The sequence below is a fragment of the Pleuronectes platessa genome, chromosome 7 (genome assembly GCF_947347685.1).
Source record: "Pleuronectes platessa chromosome 7, fPlePla1.1, whole genome shotgun sequence".
Lineage (NCBI taxonomy): Eukaryota > Metazoa > Chordata > Actinopteri > Pleuronectiformes > Pleuronectidae > Pleuronectes > Pleuronectes platessa.
In genome coordinates, this window is record NC_070632.1 from 6,411,695 (window position 1) to 6,434,005 (window position 22,311).

The following is a 22,311-nucleotide window of genomic DNA, read 5'->3' on the forward strand; positions in this document are numbered from 1 at the left end:
TCCAGGTTGTTTCTCTTCCTGATTCTTTAACATTGTGAGAGTTTGACATTTATGCTGATTTCCTAGTGATTAATTCGTGGATCTTGATTAAAAGAAAAGATCAGTCAAATTTAAGGAACTGGTATTTATCAGTGTCTGCAGTTTGGTGCAGCTTGATTGAATCAAAGCACCGGTAGCAGATGTGATCCACTTCAAGCAATGATACATCACTTCTGCTCCCGTGACCCGAACAAAAAAGATTGTGAGCCCAAAGTAGCCCACTTGTGAAAAACCAAATGTCAACACTAATATCCCCAAATATCACATCTAATACCTGGATGAGACCCTATATTGGGCCGTGTGGTAAATGGTGAATATGGCCCAAATGACAAAAAACTAATTTGAGCCACCTCCCCTTTAGTTGACATGTGATTTTGCTTGGCCTGCGTTTGGCCCTGATCTGTCACACTTTGCGGTATGTGGGACAGATGTGAGACAAACCTGGGCCAAATCAGTTCTTTGCACTGTAAGAGGAATGTGTTCTACTTCAGGTTTTCAGATGTGCGTTTTCTAAAAATCACCGATTGGAACCCGATGTGCCGACACCTGAAGCCTCCACCGGCTCCTGCTCATTAAGACTTTTGGGTAAAGTGAGAAACTCCTTGCGTCCGGCGAATTAAAAAGAAATATTCACTTATATCTTATCGCTCTGGGAGAAAGGTTAGTTCAGTTCTGCTCTCATAATTAACCCCGACCTTCTCCTTGATGTGTTGCACTGAACCCAACCTGTTGGAGTTTGAAGATTGAAGTACCTCTACAATCCCGGCTCTATAGGAGGTTTCCTTCGCTCTGATGTGATGGAACTGAAGAGTCTTGGCTCACTGGGTGTTCTACAGTGTAAGAAGATAGAGGGGTCCGTTAACTCCGTCCTTCAGAAACTCAAAGCAAATGGTCTGTTACGGCAAGTGCCAGCTTTTTATTATCAAGACTGATCTGGAAGTGATTTTTCCCCAAAAGTCTCAGACTCAGGACGATCCTCCCTCGCTGATGAGCTTCACGGCTTCAGCACTTGGTTTTGTTCGACTTTGAAGTAAACAGTTCGAGACCCTCGAGCGACCGCTGACAACTTATTATCTCTCCATCCCATCTGTATCGCCTGACGAGGAGCTACAGGCTCATTACAGCCTCCATACACACTACTGTATGTTTACAGAGGGTGATTAGTGGAGCTCGGCTTCCAAGGTGGACGCCCTCGTTCCAGATGGCTGCTTTTCAGATGCTTCTTATCGTGTGAGCTCGAGACACTCATTACCGGGGGGGGGGGGGGGGGGGGGGCCTCGGACAGAGGGACTGACGGATACAAGCCGATGATGTCATCTACGGGGGAGCGGCGTCAGTGCAACAAAGATACTTATTGTTTCTGTGTTATCGCCGGGGTTGTGGCACAAAAAGCACTTTGGTGACAATGTCGTTGAAATTCTGAATAAACAGAATCAGACAAACGATCTCCAGGCTCTGGTCAGTCTTCAAAATGCTTTGAGGTGGCATTTTATTTAATCTGCAGCTGTTCAGATCACATTTTTACAACCAGGACGGAAAACGTCCATTTCCCTCATTACAGCAGGAGACAGATGTTGCCTTGGATATATATACGCACTGGATGTGCTCTGGCTCTGCTGTCTCTCCCAGTTCTCCCAGTGGTTCCAGTCTCCTGGTTGCAGTCAGTGTGAGAGAGAAAGCAGAGCTGAGATGATGGAGCGAGTCCTGAGACAGCAGTAAATGAACGGTGGAGTGTAAACGGCAAAACAATCTGTCATGACTCCTAATTAGCCCCCGTGGTGAAAAAGGCCGGTTCCCCCTTCAACCTGACCTCGCGCCATAAATGCTCCAACACATGAACATGTATGCACCTCTCTGCTCGCTACCAGTGTGTGTGTGTCTGTGTGTGTGTGTGTGTGTGTGTGTGTGTTCAGCGCTCTTTCTTTCCTCCTCACTTTCTCTTTCTTAACGACCTAATTACTGCTCCACTGGAATAACCACAGAGTCCCAGTTCCCATAGTTACTATGATGTGCAAGCTTTCACGCCATAAAAAACGCTGCTTGCTCAACCCCCCCCCCCCCCCCCCCCCCCCCCCCCGCCTCATTTTATGGAGAACGCCGGCTTCTCGCGGGCGACGTGACGGGGATCAGATTTTACACGGTCTTCCTTGTGTGCTCCTCCGAAAAGACATGGAAGTGTTTTTCACAGCGGAGAGGAGTTAAGGAGGGAAAACCTGCCGGGTTCAGAGTCAGAGACCTTCAGTATAAAAGCAGATTTAAACTTTTTTATTCTCACACTTTGTCTATTTGTTATTACGCTGATTCTCTTGTTAACATCGTCAGTGAGGTCACATCCTGCCACAGGACTGAGTCCCCTTGTCAAGTCATCTGTTATTTCATTATAAATCATCTTTACTTTTTTATTTCAACATAAATTGTTTTTTAGTTGGGTTTTACTAGATATTTAATGTATTTCTTGAGATAATTATTATTAAACTCTTTTTGAAAACCTTATTTTGTGTCTACCTATCTATTAGTTTTGTAAACAGAATTAAGCACATTTCTCCGCCCTATCTCCAAAAAGGGAAAAACCTTTGTCCCTGTAAAATGGAAACTTCAGCTGAAATCTGTCTGAGCGTCTTTAAACCGAATGTAAATATGTTGGCACTTCCTTTTTCTGTGCTATTGTCGGGACACGGAGATGTTGTGTCATCTCTGTCTAGTCTCACACATGGTTGCTCAGTTTCTTCTGCTCTAACACAGAAACAATAAACCGAGAAACAGACGCCTCGTGGATTCCCGTCAGTAATAAGCAGAACACACCGCCGCGTTCTGCTCTGGGTTTCCTGTTTGAGTGTCTCTGCTGTTCACAGAGGTCTCTCCACTCTCGTGCTGTGTGCAGACTCCAGTCCAACCAGCGCACCACAGCCTGCAGAGGATCAGTGTTAAACGGACGCGGCTCCATTGCCTTCCACTCACAGGTGTTTAATGGTGGCTTAGAGCTGCTCGGCAGCTTCTCTCAGGGGAAACGGCCGACATCTGTAAGCAAACACTGCAACGAGTGCTTGTTTGATTCTGCTTGAAATGGATTATGCATGTGCATGTCTGATTCTCTGTGTGACGGCTTGAAGCTGAAGGTGGTCGGTGGTTGTCTGAAACAGGAATTATAAATGAACAAAAAACATAAAAACAGTGTTCATGATAATAATATTGGTAAATAAAAACATTTTCAATTTCTACTCTGCTGCCAACATCACATTTTGAATCCCTTCTGTCCATCCAGTGTCGATGGCGTCCTGACCCAGGATCAGAGCAGACGGTCGGTGCATGATGAAACCCAAACAGTGGATGGAACAGGTTGCTGGCAGAAGGAAACCAGGCCCAGCGGCCGCCTCTTTTTATCTCCTCATCATGAGGCTTTTGAAGAATTAACCTGCAGTTTGCCGGGCTGCTCTCCGAGTCCTTGACCTCTGACCCCTGCTCGGCTGCTCGGCTGCTCCTGGCTGCTGAACGACGTGCACGCTCATTGAGAGTTGTGTCACATGTACTGTATATTAGGAAAACAGTTTGTCCTCGTTATACGCTCGGATTTACTGTTAATCTCATCGCTGCCGTGTGTCTTTTATTGCCTGAGTTGAAAACACCAGTTCAGTGAATGTCAATTACACGTGTTGTGCAGCCCAGAGGCTCATAAAAGGCCACAATCTTCACTCACCTCAGGGTTCATTTGTGACCATGACGAACGAGGTGCGCTGCTGTAATAGCTCTTAAAGTTGCTTCCCACAGTGGGAGTGTCGGCCGCGTGCACACAGAGCCTCGCTGCTCGCCATGCAGCATGTAATCTAATATGAGGAGAGCTATTTAGGATATTATATGAGCTGCCATGTCGAGGTCCCTGTTGAGATTTTGAGTCGTAAAGAAACCAAAGCTCTTTTCCACCCTGCAATCAACAGTGAGAGCAGAAAGGTTTTTAAGGGAAAGCCCAGGGCCCTTCGATCCCCAGGACACTCCCAGAGAGAGGGACATGTGGAAGCAGGAGGAAGTTATGAAAGAAAACCAATATCTGTCTCATTGACGTTTCCACATTCTCCGTGTGAGATCTGCATGGCTGGTTTGGAAAGTGAAGTATCTGCTGTTATCTTCACATCCCACAGCCCACAACACTGCAGGGGGGCTCACTCTCACACACTGAGTCAGGGACCTAAATGTGTCCTGAGCCCAGCTGCGGCTCTGTGTCCACCTCCTGTTGGACACCGCGGGACACCTCCAGCACCGGAGGAGCCGCGGCTGAGGGCACTTCACCGGCTCAGCTCTGCCCAGCGTGGTGCTTGACGCTGGGCTGCCGACACAGACGAGCCGGCTGAAGGGCACCGGCTCCGACAGCTGAGGTGTGACGGTGGAACGAGGCGCCATGAATAATTCACGACGAGGTTTCACTGTGACTTTGATGCTCTGCCAGTCGCACCGTGTCAGAAAACTGTTATTTGGGAAAAGTTTGGTGTTTATTCAACAGAACGGTGACGCTGCGTTATCCTCTAAAGTTTATAGTCTGTTGGGAGACAATATGATGCATTCCCTGTTGTATGATTATTACTTACGGAGGAATTCATGAGGAATAACCAAGGAAATTGTCTTTCCTGACTCAGGAGGAGGACGCCTGTGTGAATGTGTGTGTGTGTGTAAGCTGCATTGATTCTTCATAAAACAGAGGAAAACATTTAGATAAAGGACGACTCACTCTACCTGTAGGCTTTATAAGCTGGTGGTCTTCAGCCAGACTCTCTCCTCCTTCCTCCATGGCGTTTGGTTCTTGTTGTATAATCATATTTTCTTTTTTAAAGTGATTTAAAATAAAGTTATCCTCATACAAAGCTAATGTGTGGTCCGTTCATCATTGAGTTGGGCTTCAACAGTGTTTTCAGAGGAAAATAATATTTTCCAGCAAATTGATATCAAGGTTGAGATAGAGAGAAAAACATTTCATTCACATTATTGCTGAGAATTACACGAGACACCCGGGTTCTGTCCAAATGTAAATACTGAAGAGTAGAAAATACAACTCTCTGTTATACCAGCTGCTCCGAGGCCAAATAATCCTCCATCCTTAGATTTGTATTTCTTCCAAATTTTTATCGAAAGGGAAATAACCTAATTACTTTAGATAGTCATTCCATCCTTTTATCATTTCTACAACTTATCGGCGGACGAGCTGGAGCCAATCCCAGCAGACATTGGGCGAGAGGCGGGGTGCACCCTGGAAAGGTCACCAGCATATTGCAGGGTCAACATAGAGAGAAACAACCAGGGGTTAATTTGTGCCGGATCCTGCCGGAACAGGATCCGGCACCTCTTGGTTTTGGCCTGCCCGTGTTCCGGGACTTATTTGGGCTGATCCGGTACCTCTCGTATAGAAAAAAATATTAATACAGAGCTGCCAACTCTCAGGCTTTCGATGTGTGACGTGTGTGAAAAACATCCAATTTCTCATGCCCCCAAAAAAATGTGATTTCTTACAAGTGGCCAATACGTCGATCGCGAAGGCAGTGTGGGCCGACGCCGCCACGCCCCCCCCCCCGACAAGAGGTCCGCCGCTGACGAGGTTCGCTACATCGTCCAGGGCGGGGGGGGGGGTGGCGGCAGCGGCGGCTAAAGACACACCGCCGCTGACGTTTTGTAATAAATCTCTCATTTGATTTTTGTGTTTGCAACTTGTGTTTCTGCTTGCGCGGCTATATTTTGCTCACCCCCGACAAAATCTCACTCCAAGGTTTTTTGAAAAGTTGGCAGCTCTGTTAATATTAATAAAATGTTAAAAAAAAATTATAAAAAAAACAATAATATTCATATAATAATTTACAGAACAAGTCCCATGAATTTCATGTTGTTTATTAACGATAAAACGACGTCATTTGAAAGACTCGGAGATCTGTTGTTGATGCACCCCGCTTCGCAGACAAAAACTTTTGAAATTTGCCGCATCTGGGGAGCAAGCAGCAGAGAGGAACAAAGAGTTACCTGTTTAATGCAAACATGTCAAAAAGACAGTTGAATTTACTGTCCTTTTTCAAAAAGAAGGAAGAGTTGCATGACGCTTCGAAACGAGTCAGAAGGGCAGTTGCAGCGGTCATGTTGACGAGCAAAACCGGCTGCCGCAGGAGACTAGCGCCGCAACCGCTAGCCAGCTTCACCGACAGCTAGCCAAGCCAGGGCAGGAGGCCGGTACCGCGGCAGCAGCAGGTCAGGCTGCCCGCCAGCCGGAGCGGGAGCTAGCTACAGCGCCAGCATTCACAGACACACGCAGTAAAACCCGAAACAGGGAGGAGGAGGAGCATCCGGACATGGGGTGTTTTGGACAACTAAATATGGTGAGCATACTGTCTATTAATAGGCCGCCGTGCCAATCTTTAAATAATAATAATGGAAGATTTATGTGATTTATTGTAAGCTTTGAACTTTTATTTTTTATGTTTTACAAGTTAGATCTATGTTGAGAAATTAATTGCTGACTGTAAGTCCCACCTGTGTTGATGTAGTATGGCAGTATAGCCTAAAATAATTGTAAATTATTGTCATAACATTTATACCATGGATATTATTTGAAATTAAGTCTTGTAAGTCCCACAGCATTGTCAGTGGCATTTGCATGTTTTTTTCAGCACCGTCTTCTTTATGCGTTCCGGGACCTGTGCCCGTCTCGTCATCCCTGCGCTGTCATATGTACTTTGCGTTCCGGCACCTTGTGATTTACAAATTAAGCACTGGAAACAACCATCCTTCACAGAAAACATTTACTAAATAAAATGAACATCCAAAGCTCCTTTCAGGCAAGCTCTGAACTCCAGAGAATCTCCCGACATTCACAGGGGGCTCTACCAGTCATCTCTGTGAGCTTCTCCTGCCAGTCCCCTAAGATTAACCTCCATTCATTTGAATTGGTCTCCCCAACTTCTTAATATTTATGATTTATTCTTTTATTTATTCATTCACAGCCTCATTCTTTGGTGCATGATATGGCAAGAAGACAGCAGAATCGCATGCTCTTAAGTAAAGCCGACACTGACAGGATTGTGCGGACCCAGTGTCAGACTGTCCTACAATTTCAAATTATCAGTTGCTCATTTTTCAGGAATAATCTCAGTTATTTGTCTGTCTATCCTATTATCTGGGAACTCATGAAGCGATGAATATATTCTTTATACGTGTACAAATGAGAGAAATAAATCCTTAAAGCACTGTTGTAATATACCTTAATTTTAATGCCTATGTTGTGTTGACTATATATTTACATAACTCGAAGAAGCTCATTGGGCCAAGGAAGACAATCAGTGCAGTACTGCCTGTTGCACAACTTTTCATGTAGTGAGTGCATAGGATGTTTTGGCAGGCCAGGCCCACCCATCCATGCAACAACTGTCCCACTTAAGCTACTGGAATCCTGAAATATGCTGTGAGTTTGTCTCCCAAAAGAAACACATTTTTAGTCCAGTGCACAAACATAAGCTCACAGACAGAGTCTCTGAGTTTCAGCAGACGATACTGAGCCAATTTTAGGAGTCTGACCTCTGATGCCGTATTTATTACACATGCACTGAAATGTCTAAAGGATTGGTTGAAAATAGTGTTACTCACCACAAAGCTGCAGTTTGTCTGTCCTTGTCAAATAATATCATGCTCTTGCTGATGATATAATAAAGCCAAGCTTTTTGTCCACTCATAAATATCACTCTCCAGAGGCTTATATTGAATATCCTCACAGCTTGAAGTGAAACTAGTGGTACACAACCAGCTGTTAGGAGATAAAATATGAGATCAATTATATTTTTTTTACTGAATTCTCATTTGGATTTGATGTTCAGTTCAGAATAAGTACTTTTGTCAAATGTTGTCCCAGAAACTCTCCAGGCGTCTGTGCTTTTCATTGATTATTGGGAAAAAGGGAAATGTATAAGTTGTATTTCCCACATGTGTTTTAATTGAAATGTGAGGGCAGCTGCATGCAAGACATAAAAACACCCAAATTAAATTTAAAACATTTTATTCATTAGTCGACAACATAGTACAAACCACAAACAGAGTACAGACATGATGTCACCCAGTGCAAATTATACAGAGTAGGAGCAGGGGTTGCAGTGGGGGGTTTCTGTCCATTTACAAACATCACTGTATAAGTTGTATAAGTGTATAAGTTGTATTTCCCACATGAGTTTTCATTAAAAACTTAGTGGGGGGTGGAGTATGCCATCTTCCTGGCATCCACTGTTTCCCTCAACAAAAGGGAGAGCCTTGGTGCCCTCTTCCCTTTCTCTGCCATATGGTCCAGCTGGTTATAGTAGGTGTCCATAACTTCCTTTTCCGTCACCACCTCCAGGTCCTGCTGGATCATCTGGAGGAGCTGACAGAGGCCCTCAAGAGACGGCCCGTCTCCTTTCTGCAACAGCCTCCTGATGCAGCAGTGCATGGATTTCTCTGCCAGCACCTTGGAGAGGAACAGCTGCCCAATAAACCTCAGCATGTTAAGGAAGCGACCGGAAGGTTTGGCGTTCTGTTGCTCTTCCCTCAGCCGGTCGGTGACCCTCACGTCCTGGACTGGCTTCAGGCAGGACCAACTCTCTTGATGAATGCCCTCCTTGTCCAAGTTCTTCATGAATTCTGCCTGGCAGTGTTTAACCAGCAGAGACCTGAAGGAGACGCTGGCTGACCAGTCGGACAGGGACTGGAACTCCACCTGAAGAGGAGAAAACCATAAAGGAATATTAACACTAATGTAACTCAAAAGTTAAATTAAGGTTACAACCTGCATACAAATACAAGGTGTCCAACTAAGTAAGAAACAGGATAAAGTAGCTTCCAGTCATAGATGGATCACTTACTTCTGAGAGGTGTTGACACAGCTCCGCGAAGACTGCAGCAGAGTCTGGTTTCTTCACGGCCCTCTTGAAAATGAGCTCAACCATTTCCTGCAGGTTCTCCTCAACGTCCAAGTCCTCGTGACTCAGATCCGTCACGAAGGCTTGAAAGTTTGCAGTGACGCAGCTGACGGACTCGTAGGAGGCAGCGCCGAGAAACCCCACGTGTGTTGGGATCATGTTGATTCAAATCAATCGTAGTTCTCTTAAAGGCAAATCCAAAGAAACGAGTTCAGGAGCAAGAACAGAGTTCAGGAGCAAGAACAGAGTTCAGGAGCAAGAACAGAGTTCAGGAGCAAGAACAGAGTTCAGGAGCAAGAACAGAGTTCAGGAGCAAGAACAGAGTTCAGGAGCAAGAACAGAGTTCAGGTGCAACGAGCCAAGTATTCCGAAGAGAACTGACTGAAAACTGACTGAAAACTGACGCTTATGTAGGGACAGACTTCAAAGGTATATGGCTGCTGCTTTGGTGACCTTCAGTGACATTCATCAAAGGAACAAAGCCTGAGTGATAACGTTCAAAAAAATTCAGAAAATGCCTATTTTTTTTTAAATGTATAAGTTTAATTTAGATATACATTAAATTCAAACTTAACGGTTTGAGTGAAAAATCCCTGATGATGCTTCTGAAACTGTGTGTTACAAAAATAAAGTACATCTATTTATCTACATCAATTTAGATCTATCTGGGGGGGGGGGGGGGGTTTGGGGTATAGGGGGGCTAGTAGCGTTCATGCTAATAAGGAACGATAATGCCTGTTTCATATTGGTAAATGTGTCGCTTTCAAGAGTTTTTACAACAACAGTTTTAATTTGGTCAAACCACCACGTGGAAATGTGTCCTTCGAGGGAAATCACTGGCACTAATATGGCAGGCAAAACGTTTGCAGCGCTGTTTGAAGTCAGTGGGCACGATGTACAGTCAGAGTCCGCCTCCGTGTCTTTATTGAACGGGTGTCTCCTCTTCTTCGTCAGCTTCTTCTTCCTCTCAGGCATTTTGAGGCTTTAACGCTCCTTCAACCGTCGATGGACAACTTTAATGTGCGGGCAGTGAAATAAAAAGATCTCGGCTCGTAGCGTCTCAGCAAGTAACAACACTGAGGTCGGACATGTTGGATACACGTTACTTTGAGGGACTTCTTGCTTCCGTTTTAGTGCGAGACTACCACGGTGTTGTCTGATGCTCCACACCGCCTCCGGCCGCTCCGGGGTGGGATTACATGGTTACGGTGGCCGAGAGAAGATAAGTGTTTTCTTCACTGCAAATGAAGAAAACACTTTCTGTTAATAGCAACATTTGTTAAGAGAATGGACACTTGCATCTGTAAATGCCTTTAATTTACATTTAATCATTTATTGCACAGATAGGACCAGATCATAGTTCTTGTAAACATTGAATACATTTTCTTTTTGACTCATTTCAAACAAATGATTATGCTTGAAATCTTACCCCTAAATAGGATTGTTCCCTAGGAAATCGGTAAAATGTCCTTTTAAAAACCCTATTGAAAGGCAGGGATGAATCTAGTTAATCTAGATCCTCGGTTCCCAAACTGGGGTACAGGTACCCCAAGGGGTACGCGAAGTGGTTCAGGGGGTACGTGGGGAGAACATTTTATCTGCGTTTTCAAAGTGAAAAAGCCCATTACATTTTCAAACTGAGCTATAAATAATCGCGCAATATTAAATAGTCTGAATAGCCAACTCGCATTGCCAAAAATACCCATATTCAGCAAAATGATTACACTGCCAAAAAAAGTTACAGGTAGGTTAGTGACCGTTAGTCAAAACTAGGGATGGGCATAATTAATCGACAATCGATTAATTGATCCTTAAGAATTTCGTAGATGACATTATTTTGTCATCTACGATTATTATAAGTCCTGAAATCCCTGACAATTTCAAAGTTTCAAGTGTTATAGGCTGTAAATGTGCGTCGGGGGGGGTACTTAGCTGGAGATTGAATGTCTGAAGGGGTACGAGACTGTAAAAAGTTTGGGAACCACTGCCCTAGAGCAATTTCCACAGAATCTTCAAAGGAGCCGACGTGAGAGCACAGCATGAGACTTACGCACACAGGATTCCCCGTGTGCGTAAGTCACTGCTTGGTCATTTTGCTCCCTGACGTTGTCCTGGATGAGGACAACACTCTGTGAAATCAATATTATGTTAAAATGTCTCCAGTGATTGCGTGTATTTCTTTCCTCCAGTTAATGAATGTGCTCGTTTGACCTTTTGGAAAAACAGACCTGGTTCTCCAGCGTTTGTTTCCAGTCAAAAACAACATTAATCCAGCGCACGGCCATTAACTCACCGACTGGAGTCCCCTGATTAAGAGAAAGCAGTCTGCTCGCCTTTGAACAGAAGCAAGACGAATAACTGAGCGCTGAGACGTGAGGTAAGAATAAGTGAGGACTCAAATGTCCCACTGTGGGTTTTTTTTAAAGCTGCCCCCTGACGTCCTGTCTGTGCTGTGACAAAGCTGCGAGAACATCGTCCACCTGCAAACGTCTCCACAGCGATGACGAGGCTCCAACAAGAAGCTACAGCAACAAACACACTCTGATTGGACACACGCTGACCTCACCGGGTTTGATTAAGACCATTGACGTGTGTTTGTGGAATCATTTCCTGTGATCTGCTCAGACGTAAACTTGTAAGTGATGTAAAACTCAGGAGTTGGTAATCTGTGACTTGTGAATCAATCTGTAGATGAGGGAGAAGGTTTTTGGGTCTGGAAGTTTTCTGGTTTCCATCTCCAGTTGGACCAATCACAGGCTGTGGTTGCTCGCAGGTTGAGGCCCCAGTCACAAATACACAAATGTTTCAGTGTTCACTTCCTGTTCACTTCCAATCTGTGAAAGCAAGAAAGGGAACAAGACGTCCGGCTCCTGTGTTGAGGCAAATCGCGGAGTGGCTTCGTCTTGAGTTCAACTTTGATGGAGTTTGACCCTCCACATTAGCTTCACATTCAGGTATGTGAGACTGTGCCCAAACAGGCCGTGTGAAGAGGAAAAGAGGAGGAACACATTGACCTAAAGGCGTCAACTATGAGCTTATTGCTTTATCTGCATTCGATGCAGAAACCTGTTTATATAGAGATGAGACAAAATGTCACCGGGGCCTGAAACACCTAATAAAGTGTTGAGAAACAAATGGAACATGAAGTATTTTTTCCACTTCTACACTGTCTAAGCCAGAAGCCCCAAAACATTGGTCTGATATGACATCGGGCGATGAACTCTTTGGTGTAATTACAACACACAGCAACACTTGGTCTTCAGTGTTCAGTGTTCAGTCCTCCATTTAACAACCCTCATATTCTGTCATTGTGTTTCAGTGCAAGAACTTTGTTCCACAGGAAAATGGAAAGTTGATGTAAAACAATAACACGAGGATTTCAGATTAGTCGCTGCTTCCGCCGGTTCTGGCTCGAGCAGCACTTTTCCTGCCGTCATGCTCTCACCAGGTGTTTCAAAGAGAAGTTCTTTCTAATCGACAGCTGCTGAGGATAAAATCCCTCTCTCGTAATGTGGTCCTGATAATTACCTCCTTATATTGATGATAATATCTCACAACTGCTGTTCCTGCTGCTCAGAATGTTTCCCCACGTTGTCCTGAAACTCAGGAAAGAGCTTTAAAACTGCTGCGGATGTTTCACTGCCTTGTTTCTTGCTTTCGGGGATGACTGAGCTGTGACACTCGACTGATGCATGTGGAGAAACCACAGCTCATCTGTGTGATCTACAGCGGCCACACACTAAGTTTCCCAACATCCTGAATCCATCCTTTTCCCAGCATGCTGTGCTGTTTGTCTCTGTTCTAGCAGAGAGTGATCTGCACGACCGGCTCCACTGAGCATCGTGGACGTGGTGTGATGAGAGCAGCTCTGGCTCTCCTCCAGCTCCGTCCCATGCTGGCTATTAAGTCATTAACCCGGGACACTCCACCTGCGCCGCTCCCCTCGTGTTGTAGATATTAATGCTGCCGAGACGAGAGGACAAATTAGAGTCTTATTATGACCCCAGCTGTCCTGGAAATAAGATGTCACATTAAAATGCTTCTTAATGTGAAATCCACGGCAACTTGAAACACGGTGGAATTCATGAGGAATAACTGATGAAATTGTCTTTCCTGACTCAGGAGGAGGATGCCTGTGTGAATGTGTGTGTGTGTGTAAGCTGCATTGATTCTTCATTAAACAGAGGAAAACATTTAGATAATGGACGACTCACTTTACCTGCAGGCTTTATAAGCTGGTGGTCTTCAGCCAGACTCTCTCCCCCTTCCAACATGGGGCTTGGTTCTTGTTGTATAATCATATTTTCTGTTTTAAAGTGATTTAAAATAAAGTTATCCTCATACAAAGCTCATGTGTGGTCCGTTCAACATTGAGTTGGGCTTCAACAGTGTTTTCAGAGGAAAATAATATTTTTCAGCAAATTGATATCAAGGTCGAGATAGAGAGAAAAACAATTCATTCACATTATTGCTGATAATTACACGAGGCACCCGGGTTCTGTCCAAATGTAAATACTGAAGAGTAGAAAATACAACTCTCTGTTATACCAGCTGCTCCAAGGCCAAATAATCATCCATAATAACTAGTAAAACATCAACTTGTCCTTTTTTTTCCCATTGATTTTCAATTTTAATTACCAGTCCCTGATGGTTTCCCTTCTTTATGCAAAGTTACACTAACAAGCTGCTGATTTCATGACAAAGAACATGTAACATGTAAGGGATCCGTGTTTCTTTCTTCCCATCTTACTCTGCTGGAAAGTGAACTCTGGACATAATAGTGTAAAGAACTCCGATGTGAAAGGCTAACTCAGAGAAGAGCTTCTAAGAGCCTTGTCTTTACACAAAGTTTAAACACGTCAGGTCTCCTTTCTGCTCAAATTATCCCATCCATCAGCAAAGCAGCATGCGCACTTTAATGATTATGTCTTTTAAATTTGTCTCAGTAACACTCGGTTAATCGCAGTGTAATCATGACAGTGGGGGGTGGGGGGGGGGGGGGGGGGGGGAATCCACAGACACTCACGATGAGTGATGAGCTCAATTTTCCACACCCAGTAGGTCTTCTCCTCCTCTGCATGGAAAACTAACACGAGGTGATTGTCGTTAAAGAGGACGGCTGAAGTTTACACAAGATTTAAAACCAGATCATGTCAAAGAACCTGGTTTCTGTTCTTGAGATACGACACGATTTACATCACCATACAATATGATAAGAAAGTGTAAAAATATAAATAATATGCGTCATCAGAATATTTACAATGTAAGCAGAATATGTATTTTAAACTGAATATATATACAGTGTGAACAGAATGTATAAAACATAAACAGAATATGTGTAACAGTGTAAACGTAAAATATACATTGTAAAAACAGCATATGCAATTCAAACAGAAAATATACAGTGTAAACAATGTGTACAAAGTGAACAGAACAGCTGCAATGTAAACAGAATATATTCAGTGTGAGCAGAATATACGTCGTGTAAACAGTAGAATATACACAAGGTACACAGAATATACATGGTTTTGACACAATATATATGTTCAAGATAATATATGTATAGTGAAACAAGATAACAAGTATACAATATTTCCGTGTCCAGATGATAAATGTTCCATCAGTCAAACCTGAGTCAGATGTATTTGGTGCACGTGGTTTTTTCTGGTGCCGGTTACATGTGAAAATATTTGATTTGAATTGATGGAAATGAATAACAGTGGACATGAACAGTGGTTCCCCACATCTGTCTGTTTTGATATAGTATTTCCAATACCCTCTCTTTTACTGAATACTCGTAAAGAACTGAATGTGCTTGAGCGGACTGTGTTTATGTGTGTTTCTAGTCTCCGGTCCAAGCGTTTCTCCCAAAGGAAAAGTTTGGTCACACATGTTGGCTCGGAGGCTGCGTTCAAATGTCCTCTTCACCTCCTCTGCTCCCTTTAATCCGGTAATTACACACATGGCAGCAGAGGCACCGCCGGTCGGCTCTGTACACATCAGGCTAAACACTGTGTGTGTTTCTGATTTGGACTCATGAACACTTCATGATCTTGTCATCAGAGGAGCTCTGTGTTTTCTGGAACGGCTGTTTTTTACTAAAAGAGACATAATACCAAATCCATCACTGACGGGTGATTCACTTCAGCCAGGCAGCCACAGCTTTAGATGTTGTTCAATTCCATTAAATGCTGCAAGGTGGGCCACCGTGGGGAGGTTGGTCAGAGAGGAGCCTCCCTCTGCCTCCATGTAGCAATCATCGGCTTCTGAAGTTGTGACTAACTGGAAACACTGGGAGGTGGTAGCTGTTAATGGAAAGACAATGTTGACATTTTTAACTTCTTACACATTGTAACTGGGTCCTAATTAAGTTTGTATTCTTATTCGTATTCTTATAGTAGTAGTAGTGCTGTGTGGGTACTGCTCCTCCTTTTTTAACCAATCTTGTGACCTTGTCTAGTGTTTTTTGAAATCTCAATAAATACCCAAAACAATAAAACGTAGAGTCCACATTCAAATAAACACATCTTGATTTATTCTCTACAGGTCCCATTCCCATTTCATTTATTACCTCAACAATGTCATTTTCTCCATAATATTTACATTACCCTGGTGTCAGCTGCCAAAACTCAGATTTTTTTTTTTTTTTCTACAACTCCCAGATTATTATAATTTACTTCAACGCCTGGGACTCATCATAATAACTCAGGTTTTACGGGCTCTGTGTAATGCTCCTATAAAGGGTCCGAGGCTGTGACGCGCCGGTAGGAGTCAGTAACAAACCCCCTTTCCCTCCTTCCTCCTCTTCTTCCTCTTCCTCCTGCTCAAACTTCCATTTCCTCCTCGTTCCAAACAGAACTCAGAGAGTTGTCAGGAGACGTTGTTTGGATCCCTCGTGTTTGTTTATTTGTTGTTGTGCGGACGGAAGCGGAATAAATAAATAAAGGAAGCAGCAGATTCCAGCTGGTAACAGGAAAAAAGTTGGTGCGCTGAAGCTGTTGCGCTGAAGTTGCGTGTGACTGGTTTCCCTCTCCTCTGTCGACTGGGCGGTGAAGCGGCTCCACTGGGAGAACTGGCAGCAGGTGAGAAGCTGCTGTTTGTGTTGTTTGTTGAGTTGTTTTGTTTGTTGACATCTGTGCGTAAATGTCACGCCGACCCCAGCGCTGCGTTTCTGTGCCATCCAACTTTCTCTCTCTCCCGTCACTTCCAGGCCGCCTCATCTCGTGGGCTGTGTGATTTTCAAATATCACCCGAATTAAGAATTAATAACCACAACATGATGTCTCTATAACGAGTGGGTTTGAAGTGACCTTATGGTTTTTTTTAAATCCTGGATCGTAAAATGCTTTTACAGTAAATTGCTGCAGGATTGAGTTTTAATAACCCTCATGAACTCCTGGTAAAACCATTCCCTTTCCATCAATATCATTTGATGACCTCTTACTCCTGGCAGGGCATCATGAGGGTGTCACATGCCAACAGGCTTTTGAATGTGAGCTCTTAACAGATGATAAATGGCTCTTTTGAAAAGAAAACATTTTTATCCCCTCACCCTGTCCGTCCTGCTGTTTGATCAGTGGTAGAAACAATGACCCTCATTTTATTTATCTCTCCTTTTTTCTATAAAAAGCTCCCACTGCTCCTGTTTGATGCCAAGTGCATTTCTTTGGTTGGCACGCAGCTCACGGAACAAGTTGATCTTGTGAGGCTGCAGGAATGTGAGGATTCAAAAAACTCACAAAAGCCCTGAGTCCTTTTTTTTCGTTTCCAGAGGAAGCAGCTGAATGAGAAGCTTCTGTCATCCATGGGAGGACACACACACACCTCGTGGAAGACAATAAGCTCATCACCTCAGCTCCTCACTGATTATCTGACAATCCCTTTTCGGTGTGTGGCGGTTGTCGCCCAGATGAGTCTTTCATCCTGAGTGTTAGTGTGTCTGGAAATGTGAATGTGATCCGGATCACCGAGGAGGGGATACCTCAGACCTCAGTGTTGCCAGCTTCTATGATCCCCCCCCTCCCGGTGCTCGAGGTGCAAAGTGTTTGCACGCTGATGAATTTTCAAGATGTGAGAAATTATGGCTCGACTCGAGTCTCACAGGGAAGTCTCTGTCCGCGGAATGAGAAATGACCGTCTGTTTGTGATTTACCACATGTCCCCCCCCCCTGTGGGATACGTCTCACTGAACCCCCCGGGGGAAGTGTTGAGTTTGAAGCTGGGACGTATTTTGTGAAAGAAAAGTACTCATTGGATCCTGGAGTGTCAAGTGGGGCCCGTGAAAACAGCAGCTCCTGACCACGGGTGGTGTGTCGTGGATCAGGTCTATTCTGGTGTCTGGGGAGAGAGGGGAGAGAGGGGAGATCTTTCACCAGCTGACCCCACATTCCAGCCTCCCTCATGGGCATGGTCACCGGGGTCAGTGCCAATCCAGCACCCCCCCCCCCCCCCCCCCCCCCCCTATTCCCCTGGACCTATACTGCTGAACAGGATTTCACTTACTCCCTCATTTCCCTCATAGCGGTGCCTGTTCTCATCCTTCGTTGAATGAGCTGTTCTCTTGGCCTGTGTTGATGCACTTCAGAATTATTCCTTCTCATTAGTGAGTCCTCCTCAAACACTTCTACAACATACCTTCACTTTGTTATTGTTTGTGTGCTGCATGTTGTGTTCTGAGCTTTTCTTTAACAGCCTATATGGTGCGGAGGGAAGTTAGAAAACTGTGTTCATCCTACCTGGTTCATCTGCAGTGAAGATTTTGGTTTGACCCAGTAGCCGACCACGTCAGAAGACATGTTCGACTCAGTTTATTCACAGTTTATAAGTTTTGAAGGTATCGCACCAAACTCAGCCCTTCTCCTTCCCCGAGCAAGTAATACACACACCAAGTGTGAAGCCGCTTAGAGCAACACAACAAGATATGAGTTGCACATACAAGCAGACGGATGAGGAATTGTCTGCTGCTTAAGCGTATAAATCTCTTATAATCTCCTTATTAAAGAGCGTTTACATCAGATTAGATGTTGGATTTATTTCCCAGGAGCCGTATCTCTACTATCCACACCCACCTTCACACTATATAAATGAGTTGGAGCCTTCCTCTGCTTCTCATTGTGTTTTCTCGGCCTTGCTTTACCAACGTGCAGTCACCGACATCAGTGTTGACCAACAATCACGACCTTTGTGTCCAGAGGTTTTTTCTCTCACTGGCTGATTCTCTGCGTAGGTAAACAAAAGAGTCAATGTCAGCCTCCGTGTTTACTTCCTCAGCTTTCTCTCTCTCTCTCTCTCTCTCTCTCTCCGTGTTTACTTCCTCAGCTTTCTCTCTCTCTCTCTCTCTCTCTCTCTCTCTCTCTCTCTCTCTCTCTCTCTGTCTCTCACTGTTACCATAGAGCACGCTCTCTGTGCTCCGTCCCTTCATGAACGTTCCTATTCTTTGGACGAGGGAGGGGGGGGGGGGGGCAGGCAGGACCGTCCGTGCTGGGCAGATCTCATTCTGCCACCGCCTCACAATGGCTGAGCTGTGCTGCTATATCAACATTTATTTCTCTCTTGTCCCCTTTTTTTAATCACATGGCCCGGTCGGCAGCAGGAAGAGCGAGGCCGTGTGTCTCCGTCTTTGTCCGTTTGTGTCCCCGACCCGTCTCACTCTGACTTTGCATCTTGTGCCTTTTTACTCCAGCCCTTACTTTGCGGCCTGCAGGCGAGTCCTGCCACTTTGTTTCATGCAGCCTACTCAAGCTGTGCATTCTAGGGGATTCAGATCAGATATCTAACTCCCGTCTATACGCAGCCTGCAGAACATTCTGTGCCTATATTCTGACCCCTCTGTGTGTGAGTGACAGCCGGTTGTTTGGTGTCAAGTCTATTTCCGACCCGGAGGGGGGGGGGGGGGCTGCTGCTCCTGAAGATGCAGCAGGTTCTTCTCATCGCTGCTAAACTCAGGCCTGAATCGCTGTGTGCAGCAGCAGCAGCAGGAGAAGAAGGGGGGACGGGGGTTTACATGTCATAATCATTTTTCAGTCAGACCTTTGTTCCCCCCCCCCCGCCCCCCACAGAGAACAGCTTGCATTTTGCTTTCCATGCATCACTGCCTTCTGAAGCGGAGGAGCTGATCCGGTGAACCTGTTGAATGCCACTGACATGACCTCAGTCTGTGGCATGTTGGAGTACGTGCCACACATGCCTGGTTCCGTGTGTGTGTGTGTGTGTGTGTGTGTGTGTGTGTGTGTGTGTGTGTGTGTGTGTGTGTGTGTGTGTGTGTGTGTGTGTGTGTGTGTGTGTGTGTGTGTGTGTGTGTGTGTGTGTGTGTGTGTGTGTGTGTGTGTGTGTGTGTGGAGGCCACACAGGGCCCGAGGTGTCGGCCTCCTCTGTCTGCTCCGCTGCTCTCACACTGTTTGGTTCCTGTGCCTTGCAGGATTTGTAATGTCTGACTTGTTGACTTTAGCGGGCAGAGCTTCCTCTCCTGACGCCGTGTGGCCGCCGCCTCCGCCAGTCGCCTTTTGTCTGTGTCGGTGGACTGCTGTGTGGGAATCAGTGTTCCTGAGAGACCAGGGCTGGACGATCATAGAGATTTAAAACCAAATCTTTCTATAAATGACTTGACGCCTAATATCCTGTAAACGCTGCTTGGAAATCAATTATTTTTTTTTACGATTGTTGCATAGCTACATAAAAACGTATTTAAACAATGACTGCAGCTCTCTGGCCGTCTTCTGCGTTTTTATTGGTAAATGTGAACTCATGTGCTGTTGTGCTTGTGGTGAGCTCTCCCTGCCTGTCCAATCAGATTGTATTTCACTGGGTAATTGTGTTTTGTTAACTGTTAAAACAAAGAGGCTTCGCATTTGTCTTCACCACTAACTTAATATCTGCAAATGTTGAGCAATGGTACCTCTCATATCGTTCTCCTCCAACTTTTGTATTTGTTTTAATATCATTTCGCTTCTTTTACTAGTGTTTCTGAAGCGTGAGAGGCCTGGCTGCAATTAATGGTAAAAAAATATTTTCTTGTGTTACATATGTATCCATTTCAGACATGACCAGTGTGAGTGTGGCTGTTCTGGCTGAGCGGAGGGCTGTGGTGTAAAGTTTCCTTTTGAAGGGACCAGATAATTACTAGTCCCTTCATAAGGACATTACTGTCCTCACTATATTATTCGGCGCTGATTTTATTTGTTATTTTTTTAAGTTCGGCAGAGATTTCTTTCATTTGACTGGTGACAGGGTTTGACTCTTGTTAAATATGTTCTGTCTTTAAGGTCTGTGATTGTAGCTGGTCCAGGACCTGGGCAGGGCGGGGTGTCCCATTTTCCTGCCCCAGACCATTTTGACCTTTATGTGTGAGAGATGGCTCCATGACTTTGATCATGGGATATATTGGTGCATGCAACGTATAAGCTTTCAGTGTTTAACTGTGGAACCACACTGGATGAAACGTGGCTCCTTCTTGTCTGTGATGATGTCATGGTCCTGGAAACGGGGACAAAGTGCAGGAGAGTCCGATTAAAGCCGAACAGGTTTGAATATATTGCTGCAGACTCCATTCTGTTGTTTTTGGATATTGCTTTGGAATTTTGTATTCTGTCATTCTGAGACGCTCTGTTTAACATGTGTACATAAAATGTGTAAAACTATTCATCCCCCCTCAGTGCACCAGCCCTCAAACCCATTATGAGTCACTGCTCAGGCCTGTATCCTGATGTTAGGAAGCCAGGAAACGGTCAGTTCCGCAGTCTATTAGTGTAACTCATGCAACAATGTTAAAGGGAGACATTATGTTAACTAATGCAACTCTACAAATTACAACTTTAAAGATGATCAGTGAGTTGAAACAGCTTCTAAACGAAAACAAGAAATAGGATTTCATACAGTTTCATAAAGGTGGGCTTTATTTCCGGACTTTTGTAGTTTTACATTAAACGTATGTGCCTGTATATGTGACTTGATTATAGTAAAAGTAAAAGCCATTTGTTAAAAAATTACTTTCGAGAGATAGTTTAAAATAAGGGAAGGTTCAAGTCAGTGTTCCTCAGGTACATTTCCAGAGGGTTTAAGGTCATGAAAGCAAAAAGGTCCCGTCACCTCCGTTCTTCAGTCTCGACAGAGGAACATAGAACTTATCAGCTTGTAGCCAGAGATCTTATCAGTGGTTCTGTTCATTCTGTTTCTGCACTAACTGTCATGTTCGATTTCCTTAATGCTCAAAGAGAATTAACTCGTCAGGTGAAGCTGTCAGGCTGCGTTCAACAACCTCCGTCAACAATATGAATCATCTCGTCTGCCGCCTGAGACGTTTAATGTCCAGAGCAAAACAAACCCTGTCGCTCTAGGTCTCACTGACGGTTGCTCAAATGATCTCAGAACATTTTAATCAAAGAAATATCAATAGAAGACAAGATGTCCTCCTAGGGCGTCCGGTAAATTGAGCTGCTTCACTCTCAGCAGCCACTTTGAGTTAAAGTTTGTTTACCACTCTGCTGGGCCCAGAATCCCAGACATGTTCCCACACACTTGTCTGTGTTTGTAAAGTCCTCCCGTGTTTGTGCGTTAATAAAGGGCCACAACATACATTTAAAAGAGAGAGAGAGAATAACGACTCTTCAAATTACAGGCTGCCGGTGGAAGAGCTACCTGTGTTCCCTCCCACAGACGCTCAACCACATAGGATCAAACCACGCCCCCCTCTATACCTCCTCTCACACATCTGTCACTTTCATAGTTTGTCGCCAAGTGTGAAGGTCGGGAAACAGCTGTTTAATAAAAATATCCCACAATACTTTAAACAGTAACTCATTATACACATATCATCATTCCAGAAAAGCCCTTGAAATCCATGTTACAAGTACCATATATCAAAGTTTCCCAATTCCTCTGTGCAGTGAGAATTATTTTAAGATTGCAAGCTCAGCAGTGAAGTGACCGCTTGGTTTTGTGTTGTTGATAAATTCAGAAATGTTGGTCGTTTGCCATCGGAAAGAGTTGAAGCAGCAAAGTTAATGGAAAATGTTCCTTTTCACGCAAAGGCAAAACTTTCTTTTCTGCTTTCAAAGAACTCCCTGCTGGGAAGTTTCTCTGTGTCTGCAGCCACCAGGGCTCTGGAGGCCACAGAACATTTATACAAGTTGGATGCTGGGTGTAGTTGTGCCATTTCATCAATAACAAGTCCTGACGGCTCAGAGGAAACATTGTTTGGATACTATCACAATATTAATGCATCTAGATGGCTTTTACATTATGGGTCCTTGAAAACCAACAATTCAACCATGCTGCATTCGTTTTGCTTTATGAATGATCCTGTTAATGCAACAGAAAGTAACTGCTGATATATATTAGTGCTGCAAGTTTGCAACAGATTTAATCATAT

General features: G+C 44.4%; 1 protein-coding gene across 1 annotated transcript; it reads right to left on the reverse strand.

Moving 5' to 3' along the window:
- Window positions 1-8,036: 8,036 nt before the first annotated feature.
- On the reverse strand, window positions 8,037-9,617 carry LOC128444626 (eukaryotic translation initiation factor 4 gamma 1-like). The gene is made up of 2 exons (XM_053427193.1): window positions 8,889-9,617; window positions 8,037-8,743 (listed from the first exon to the last, which is right to left on the reverse strand). Exons 1-2 carry the CDS (start codon window positions 9,102-9,104, stop codon window positions 8,237-8,239), a joined length of 723 nt encoding a protein of 240 aa, XP_053283168.1. The 5' UTR covers window positions 9,105-9,617; the 3' UTR covers window positions 8,037-8,236.
- Window positions 9,618-22,311: the final 12,694 nt, after the last annotated feature.

Excerpts from the sequence above, each read along its gene's own strand:
- LOC128444626 (XM_053427193.1), bottom strand. The coding sequence starts at position 9,104 with ATGATCCCAACACACGTGGGGTTTCTCGGCGCTGCCTCCTACGAGTCC. Across the intron at positions 8,744-8,888 it reads TGTGTCAACACCTCTCAGAA|GTGGAGTTCCAGTCCCTGTC; the intron begins GTAAGTGATCCA and ends TCTCCTCTTCAG.